This window comes from Watersipora subatra, chromosome 3, assembly GCF_963576615.1.
Source record: "Watersipora subatra chromosome 3, tzWatSuba1.1, whole genome shotgun sequence".
Lineage (NCBI taxonomy): Eukaryota > Metazoa > Bryozoa > Gymnolaemata > Cheilostomatida > Watersiporidae > Watersipora > Watersipora subatra.
Window position 1 is genome coordinate 2,867,309 of NC_088710.1, and position 9,552 is coordinate 2,876,860.

The window sequence follows — 9,552 nt, forward strand, 5'->3', positions numbered from 1 at the left end:
CCCTTTGCAGCCGCCCAGCAGCTATTACTTTGATTGGTCTTCTTTTAGTTATTATTTTGATTGGTTGCAGGCTTTAGTGAGGTCTTCTTTTAGTTATTCCAGTTGTGCATGCAGGTAAGCGAGACACTTTTCAATCACAGGTTATGCAGGTTTTCATCAGTTGTACAGCATTTAAACAAGCCTATATCATAGCCTCTTTCTCACAAGATGACATCAAGGTGGCATTCTGTATTCTACAGTTCCTTTGACAACAGGAATAATTGAATGTTCATTCAAGCCAGCTTTTCACTCGTATTTTTTGCTACTGTCACTACACTAAATGTATTTTCATAAAATTACAAATTACCTTTTGTTCAAAAACTTTTTCAATGCATTTCAAATAATCAACAATTTTTGTAAAGATAAATCAGTGCATGTACAACGGAGCATTAATAATGTCATGTGTAGTAGCTGGTAGGATCAGCAAGATAAAATGATGTCACGTGTAAGTTATAATATATTTGTATTAAAGAAGATATATTTTAGTTAATTGAAGCAAGATAATCTTGCACTTCTGCAGGAGTCAGTCTCTTGAAACCATCGCTCTTGCATATGGCAATTTCTATGTTGTCTTGATCCATTTTTCCTTCAAAGCTTTCCTTCAATGTGAGAATGGCAGTGTGAACAGCATCTTCCAACTCCAATTCATCACTGTACCTGTAACAAATAAGTGATGGCCATAGCTTGTATCTGATAGTTGTGTTTGTTTATCTAGAACTGTGGATGTAAATAATTATACATGAAATCTTTAAAGTGATTGGCTTACAGGCATTTTTTAAAATACAATTTCCATTAATCCAGTGCATGGACAGCAAACCTTAACATGATGTTGGTGTAGATGGAACAACATAGCCCGGTTGGCATCACTAGCGCTACACTATAGCCTTTCACTACGCTTTAGTACGATTGTGTGCATAAACAAGCAATGCTCAGTTTTTTGATCAGGAAATAGATTAGAGTACCACATATTCACCCATTATTTACTACAAGTGTTTATCCACTAGCAAAACTACATAAATATAGGCCTACCTGGTTTTATTATAGATTGTGTAATGATATGGGTGCATGAAAATAAAAGAATTGTGTAGCCTCCATCGTAAACGTATTGCAGTTTTACCTTTTCTCCAAGAAAGTTTTTCCGTTCACATGATTCCTACCCATAGCGGTTGCTTTCCAGGCAAAATATGCTCCCTATAAATAAAACAACCAAACCAATTCAGACCTATCAACTTAGTATTCAGAATTGTGAACTATCTATTTGTAAATTTCTAGTTATCAGTACTTACCGAGGGATCACATTGATACAAATATGGCCGTTCTTCATCCAGATCCCAGCCGGCCAGCAACAAGGAGACGCCAAATGGTCGCACACCTCTAAAATGTTAAGTTCGAGCTAAAGTGAACAACTGGTATAAGCCAATTTGTTGATAAATCGTTTAAATGTTGCCCAGCAAAAATAATTCTCAGGTATAGCACCTAGCATTTTGCAGAGGTTTAGGAATTTAAAGGAGATGAAAGTGTCTTTGGAGCTCTAACAAATTTTACATTGCATAAGCAAATCTGCAAGCTTGTAAAACAGTTGCATCACATCAGACCAACAAGTGTTCGTTTTATACTTGTATTTTACATAATTTTTTATACCAAAACATACTCAATGATTAAAATGTGAAATATGCTATCGACGTGTGCCTCTAGATGAAAATGTACCTTCATATAGCAATGCTACATTAACTAACCCAGACTGTGTGTATTCCTGCATGACAGCTGCTATTCTCTGTACAAGCTGAGAGGGTGGGATCTCGTCATGATAGGCAAGGAAGTATTCAGAAGCCAACTTTCTGGCTGCCTTTATTAAAACTCTATAAAACGAACTTATTGGTATTCAAATTGGCACACACAAGAGACCTGAAATGTTAGTTTTTAAACATTTTCAGGGCCCCACAACTTGAGCAAAACTACATTTACGGATTTAGTATGTGTATTGCAGATTATAAGATGCAGCAAATTGTTATGAACTTCAGGTTAATAGCTTTCTAAGAGGAACAAACAAGCAATCATTTATCCGAATTCTATAAAAACTCGATTCTTTTCCATTTGAAAAATAAATGCATGATTTCGATACAAATTGTTAAAGCTTTACGTGTGAGTGTTGCTATTTCACAAAAAATAGCTTTGTAAATATTTGGAAATAGGCAAGAGTGAAGTGAAATACATGTAAAAAATCTCCAACAGCCACAAAATACCTGTAATCTGGACCCATCCCGCTATATACAATTCCACTGTGTTTCGTTATCATCTCGATTTTATGAAGACTGTGTTCATCATAGAGTATAGACTTCTGCTTCTTTTCGGTTGCTAGAACTATGCCATTTGTGGCTGCAAATATAAGATTTTGTATGTGAGGTTTGTATTACGTGCATAGAAATAAAGTTGGAATCAACCGAAGCAACCAAAAGGCCTACCTTTGATTCCAACAGATGGTGCCCCAACAGAAACCGCTTGCAGAGCATACTCAATCTGCACAAGCTTTCCTGATGGACTGCAAAAATATGTGACAACTTATCAACCTGTTTAGAGAACAAACAAACCAAACACAAACATAGTCAACGAAAGCCTGTCAAACATATGATTTGATAAAAAGCACATCCTAAAAACTCTTATTGTTGAAATCCTACCTTCCTAACAGCGGCAGTGACTCATTAAAAATGATAAATCCAAGAAAACAGAATTAATTTTTTTAAAGAATCATGTATAAAAACACAAAGTTTCAATATACAAAACGTGTATATCACTAGTGCTCAAAAACTTTTAAGTCAAAATTATTTCAATGAAACAGTTTCAATTATTTACCTAAATGTGGTGAGAGAAAAACTATAACGTTCAGACATCTTTCTTTCTGGATACACTCGATAATTGTTGAATCGCTGTTATAGCAAATTAAACCAATGGTTGCAGCGCAAGAGATAAACAAAAATGGCGGCTTTCACTAAGGACGCTTTGGAATGCAGCTCACTTGAACGCACACTCGTATATAACTTAGAAATTTGTCTCATAACAAAGCGCAGTTTTTTTGCATGTTTCGTGTATTTTGATAATATTTTATTAATAAATAAGACTAGTTTTGCTGTAATAAAAACAAGAATAGTTAGTTTGACGAGAAGTAACCAGTTAGAACATTTAGCTGAGCAAGTTACAGTATTTGCATTATTACGACTTGTGCATAAAGGGTACATTTTAGTAAATAATAATGCTAGTAAACCAAAGCAATTAAACTGTGATCTTAACATGAGCAAACTAGAATACGTGTCTGAAAGTTAAGTAGCATTCTTCAGTTGTCACATAGATGTTTGAAAACGATGATTGAAATCGTTTTGACTCAAAATGTTAAATAAACTATTTGATGTTTTTTACAAAGAGTAGAAAGTCGTTAATAAATCAAAAAAGCTAGTTACGTTTTTTGGCAAAAGATTTGTTGCAAAATTTTACCTCTGGCAAATTTCTGTAAATAGCAATTACCAATTATGTTTATCGATTGCGTTTATCTTCTCTGGGATTCAAGGGTTTTGTGAGTGAACCCAATAACTCAGCAAAATGCTCTTTTGGAGGTTGTTTCAATTCTATACATGTCATTTTTTGAACAAATGTTCATATGTTGGGGAGGCATGTTAATATACTCTACTTGCTCCCCAAGAATCAAATCACTGAAGTACAAATCAATGAAAGTATATATTTTGCAAATATATATTTAAGAGTCAAATATGCAATGAATATATAATTAACTGCACGGTGTGAGACTTTTAAGGGTTTTGCTTTGTGTCACTTCGGCGGTGTCTTATATAGTTCTGGTTAGGCTTGACCCCTCAGTTGTAGGGCCGATTCAGCAGCTAACCCGTAGCTGACTGGAAGCTCTACTAAAGGCCGTGTCATCTGCCAAGTCTGGGCCTGATCCTGGCGTCGGTCGCCTTGGCATTGGTGTTCCTCTTGCTCTTGGCTTTAGCTCAGGCAATTGGCCACCACACTTCCCCTAGTAGAGGCCCTGGGGCCACCCATTCAGTGTCGAAAGAAGATCAACTGAGACTAGAGTCAGTGCTGTCAAGCGCCATACGTGAGGCGGCGAACTTCTGACTGTGCGAAGACATGGTCCTCTTCTTTCCGGGATTGGACTAGGCTAGCGGTTTGCATTGCCAGCGATGGCTGTCCTCTAGCCACTGCCAGGCTCATGTATTTTGATGGTGGTACAGGGGCTGGTCTGCAGCCAGGCATTCTGGAATCTGAGTCAGGCATTATGAGCGTGCCTCGAGCAGTTTTGGGGTATATTTTGTCTCTTGCCTAGATGGTTTGGAAGCTAGGCTCTACACAGGCCGGTTTGGGCGCATTGCAGGTTCAGACCAGCTCATTTGTGGAAAGATGACTCTATGTCGTCAAGTCGGTTTTGCTCTGACGACTCTAGTGATTTTCTTAGCTGGCTTTCGCCCTTAAGCTTGTGCCTGTCTACTCTGACCAGCTTGGCTTCTAACTCATTTCGGGGCCAGTGAGCCACAGTAAGACGGGAGTACACAGTTTCATTCGCCATCCTTTTGTCTTCAAGAATGTCGCACACTTGTCCTTGTCAATGATCTATATGGTACTCTCGCACTCGCCACCTTCATGTACCCCTCGGTATGACATTCCTTAGTCGCGTAACACATGCTGCCTTCGAGAGAGACACACAAAAATGGCAATGTGCTGTCAATTTTTTCAGATGTTGGTGACAGCGTCACACAGTCTGCAAGTACCTGCCTCATTCTGTCTGGCCTCGGTTACTCTCATACAGGTGACATCACCAACGAAGCGCTCCGTCATAATAACGTTTTTCTTGGCCGATTGGGTAGACATCTTTTCTAACTCTATTACCGGCGTCCTGATCTTACCAGAGGTGAGAGTTGCAGTCGGCTCCCTAGTTGGCTCGACCTTGATCAAGCAAGAGATCTGAGTCATTTCAGCGAACTCGGGCTTTTTGACCTTTTTCAACCAATCAAGGTTCTCAAGTTGAAAAGACTCACTTTCACTCGGCTTGCTTGTGACTTTGGCTATTTTCTAAAAGGCATGATCTTGGCTGCTTTCAGTCGATCAGTAGAAGGCTGAGCGCTAACCAGGGGTGAGTCAACATAAGTTTCCCTGTTATTATAAACAGGGTTGCTTATAGAAGCAGACAGGCTAAGACGCTCTCCTTCTTTGCTGTTAGAAGGCTCTCCAGTCATGCAAGACTGACGTGTTCTGACACACAGTCACAGACTCTTGGTCCGAGTCTAAGAGGCCCCTACGCATTTTTTCTCTTCTGCCTCCAATGGTTCTATCTGGTTCAACATATCTTCAAGAGAATCGATAGTCTTACCTTGTTGAGCCATGGTGACAAGTTTGTAGAAATGCTGTGAAGTGTTTGGCTGATGAGTATTGATAAATATTTTAGGCAGTATTTGCTTGTCATGGTGTTCGAGTGCAAATGGCCTTGCCCTACTTATTCTTGGAGTTTGGTGCCTTTGTTTGGTCTCTGTATCTTTCCGCGAAAGCTGCTGGAGATTGGTCGTTACAGTGAATAGCCATGCCCACTCTCCCACTCTCATGTTCTAATTTTTTTTCGTAAGCTTTCCCAGTTGAGCTTTCGGATCTTGGCTAAACTTTAAATTCTTCATAGCCTCAAATCTGGAGTAGGCTAACTTTAACTCTGTCTTCAGCTTGGTTTCTACTTCCTTTTTCCTAGCTCTGGCCCACTTCATGTTGGTGTCTTGGCTAATTTCGGTAGTGGCTGGCGCACGCGTCTCAACTTCTCAGGGCAGGTGTGATAGGGTTTTAATCGACTCTCGCTTGATATAGAAGATTGTCTCTTGCATTCTATCAGGCACTTGTGGTTAAGCCAGGCTTTTAAAACTTGGTATGATTTTATGAACTTATCTTGTAGTTTGGGTTTGTCCCCTCCTTTCCATCGCTTCTGTATTAGCCACACCCAGTCACTCAGAGCATAGAGAGGTGGCTACTTGTTGCCTTCTTGTCTGATGGCTAACTGCTTATTTTGAAAGGTGACATGTACAGTTTCCAACTGCTTGAGTATCTGTACCTTGTAGTCATATGTCCATTGAGCTTCTGTGGCTGGGTATGATAATCCAGTTGGTCAAGTAGGTGCAATTTTTGGTCGAACATCAGCATGTTGGCTGTTTTCTCATCGCCGAGTGGGGTGTGCATCTGTATGCTCTCATCAACTGGAGGAGCAGTGTATCTAATTTTTCCTAGTCTCAGATCAGCAACAGTGCTCGGAGTGAGTTGCCCTGCTGGCAGTAGTTACAGTCCACTAGACTGTTAGCATTCCGGTAGTAAGAGGTGGGGTGTAACTTCTTCACGCACCAGTCATTAGCTCGACAGCACAGCTCGGTCATTAGCTGGCTCTCAAACTGTGCCCCTTAGTCCGTGTAGATCTGTTCTAGCAAGCCTATGTTACAAAAGATTCTCTTATTTAGAGTGCTAGCCAATTTTGGTGCCGTGGCTTCCAGAAGGGCCAAAATGGCTAGCCGTCAGGTGAAGTGGTCAGTCAGCACAGTATCCATTTGTTTTCTTTGGGCATCGTTTGTAGTGGTCCCTCTAAAACGGTTAAATTCTGTCAGAAGCGTCTCACATAGAATCTCTGTCTAATGCCGGCTGTTTTTTTTTCTTCCATACTTTGCTGCCTGGCGTACTTCACAGTCTCTTTACTGCCACTGTCGTCCCTAACCAGTACCATGTCAGACTTAGGCGGCTGGTCGGCTTTCCCATTCCAGAGTGGGCAAAAGCATGTGTTTGCTGCAATGTTTCTGTGATGGCTAGTGGGCAGATTGTACACCACTGAGTCTTGCTGCAGGGGATGTTCGGGCCTTTAATGCTCTGTCTAGTCACAATCAGTGTAGCGGCTAGATTTTGTGTATCTAGTGGAGCTTCTGTTCTCTCAGCTCTAGCTGGTCTTTGGTCAGCTCTTCTATGTAAGAGAGTGTTTGATATTTCGTAGCCACTGTTCTCCGGCCTGTAGCTTGCATCTGAGATAGTTTTTTGTCAGCATCACCTCAAGTGTTCGCAACGTGTTACGGATTCCCAGGGTGGCTTCGTTCGGCCCTGTTTCAACCCCCGATTGTCGTAGTGGGAAGTTGTTGGCCCATGAAACCGACCACTTTGTGTACGGTCTTGGCTACCTCTAACACAGCTGTTGGGTTTCCCTTAAGTCTAGCGAACAAGGTCTGGCTTTCCATGGTAAGCTCCATCCTGGTCAGGTGGCCATCCCTCAACTAAATGAGTTCACATTGCCGGCAGTCTTCACATGTCTGTCGACTTAGTACATTAAAACTTTAGTGGTGCAGCCCAGCTTTTCTCCAAAGTGTACTGGAATTTGGCTAGGATTTATGACCATCTGACCACTATATTAGAGGGCTCTATTCTCAATTATAGCCAGCAGAGTGAGGCATGGTTGGTGTGTTGTAGAAACTGGCATCCGTAGAAGTAAGTTCAAAAGTTTTTCACGGCTTTGAGATCACGGCTAACAACTCTTTCTAGGTGATGGACCAGTTCCTCTCCGTGAGAGCCAATGTTTTGCTAAAGCACGAAATTACTCTCTCGGCACCATCCCGCACTTGGGGTAGTACTGCACCCACTCTACATCCGCTTGTGTCTGTGTCTAGAAAATATAGCCAGCTCAAATCGGGGTAGCCCAAGACAGGCACCGAGGAAATGTGTCTCTTCAGCTCCTCAAAGGCTGTCTGATCGTCTTCGCCAAACATCTGTTTCTCACTTTTTCTGTCAACCGGTGCAAAGGCTTCGCCGTGGCAGCAAAGCTCAGAATGTACTATCGTGTGGAGCATAGCTCCATATAAACAACGTATCTAACATAGCTAACATATAAATAGCTGCACAGGGTGAGACCTCCAGATGCTCTGCCATCTGTCGTTTTTTTTGCGGCATCTTATACAGTCTTTCTGCATCGTTAGGCTCCACGCCTCGGTTGTAGGGCTGCCTCAGCAGCCAACCCTCAGCTTGCCGGAAGTGCTACCGAAGGTCATGTCGTGATTTGAGTCTGGGCTCAACCCGGTCCTGACGTCGGTCGCTTTGGCGTCGGTGTTCTTCTCGTTCTCAGCTCTGGGCCCAACAATCATCCACCACATTAAGTTAAGTTTACCAATAGTATCATATACCACACCTTTGGTTGAAAACCTTTTTGTTTTGGTTGCTTTTTAGTGATATCATGAATCATCTTCAAAAATTTGAAAGATTCATTTTTGTTTACATTAAATCCCTGTTATCAATTTTCAACAACTTAATAAATTTGTGATTGCGTTCTTTAAATTTTTATTGTCAGAAAAAACCTCGCACGTGTAACATTATAGATCATGTTTAGATCGTGTAGTACAGAGCCTTAAACTTATTATGTTCCAGATAATCAGTAATATCGTTGAAGTACATGAAACAAGAGGAGGGAGCTAAATCTGCTGTCGCTGGTTATAGAAGTCTTAGTTTTCATCTCAGTAGACAATCTGCTTCCTAATATGGCAAATCAGGTTTTGGTATTTAAATTAGTTGAAATTCTGTCTACTTGGATTCTGTGATTGCTTCTATCAAAGTTACACCTAATGTGTATCGCTCTAGAATGATGTAACACAATGCGGTTCATCTTATTTTAATTTTCAGTAAATAAACATGAATTTATTTATTTCAAGGATATTATAGTAAGGAGGCAGGATATTCTTAAAATTGGCAACGCTAGTATCTAAACTAGGAATGTGCATACATGAAAGCATTAAAAGAGATCACCCGTTGGAGCACTAATGTTCACATATGCCAGCAAGAAACTGAAGATAACTCCTCAGGATACTCTGGTCGCACTTAGCGATTTGCAGACTACTGCTAAGAACTCAGGCTAAATACTCAGGCTTTATACTCAGGAATGCAAACCATTTTTGTAATTACGTAGAGACAGAGTCAAGTTTAGTGGTTCAAAGGTTTGTCTACTTTAACAATATCCGTCTCAGAAATATTTTTGTTCGATTAAAAAAAGCTTTTGACCTTTCGGGTATATTCTATAGATTACTAGAATGGAGGAGGACAGGCTGAGCGATGAAGATAAATTGAGTGATGAAGAGACGAGTCTGACAGCAATGAGCTCTTTCTCTTACACTTCAGAGTCAGCTATTAAACCGAGATTTGATGCGATGTTAAAGGAAATAGAAGAAAACCTTCCGTCACTCGATGAAGATGACTCAGACTTTGAGGTGAAATAGAGTTCATATGTTGAAAATTTTTATAATCTACAAATTTAGAGATTTGTATTAATGGCGGATAATCTTAAATATTTATTCATCAGTGTAGCACCAGGGGTTACTTTGCAAACGCTCCAAGCACTTTTAACATCTGATGCTTGTTATTGTCTCCAATTCCATTCAGCTTGTAGACTTTTCTGTCACCTAAGCTAAAGTTTAGCGTAACGTTTTTTGCTCTATCAGCTGACAACTTGATTTACCTGAT

At 40.5% G+C, this 9,552-nt stretch overlaps 1 protein-coding gene across 1 annotated transcript; it reads right to left on the bottom strand.

The window, feature by feature from the left end:
- Nucleotides 1-478: 478 nt before the first annotated feature.
- LOC137389800 (proteasome subunit alpha type-2-like) lies at nt 479-2,949 on the bottom strand. Its single transcript, XM_068075906.1, has 7 exons — nt 2,890-2,949; nt 2,502-2,578; nt 2,283-2,415; nt 1,776-1,898; nt 1,326-1,413; nt 1,157-1,230; nt 479-696 (listed from the first exon to the last, which is right to left on the bottom strand). Exons 1-7 carry the CDS (start codon nt 2,925-2,927, stop codon nt 522-524), a joined length of 708 nt encoding a protein of 235 aa, XP_067932007.1. The 5' UTR covers nt 2,928-2,949; the 3' UTR covers nt 479-521.
- Nucleotides 2,950-9,552: the final 6,603 nt, after the last annotated feature.

Coding starts and splice junctions, on each gene's coding strand:
- LOC137389800 (XM_068075906.1), bottom strand. CDS start 2,927: ATGTCTGAACGTTATAGTTTTTCTCTCACCACATTTAG. Junction 2,416..2,501: donor ACCATCTGTTGGAATCAAAG/GTAGGCCTTTTG, acceptor TTATATTTGCAG/CCACAAATGGCATAGTTCTA. Junction 697..1,156: donor AAAACTTTCTTGGAGAAAAG/GTAAAACTGCAA, acceptor TATTTGTTACAG/GTACAGTGATGAATTGGAGT.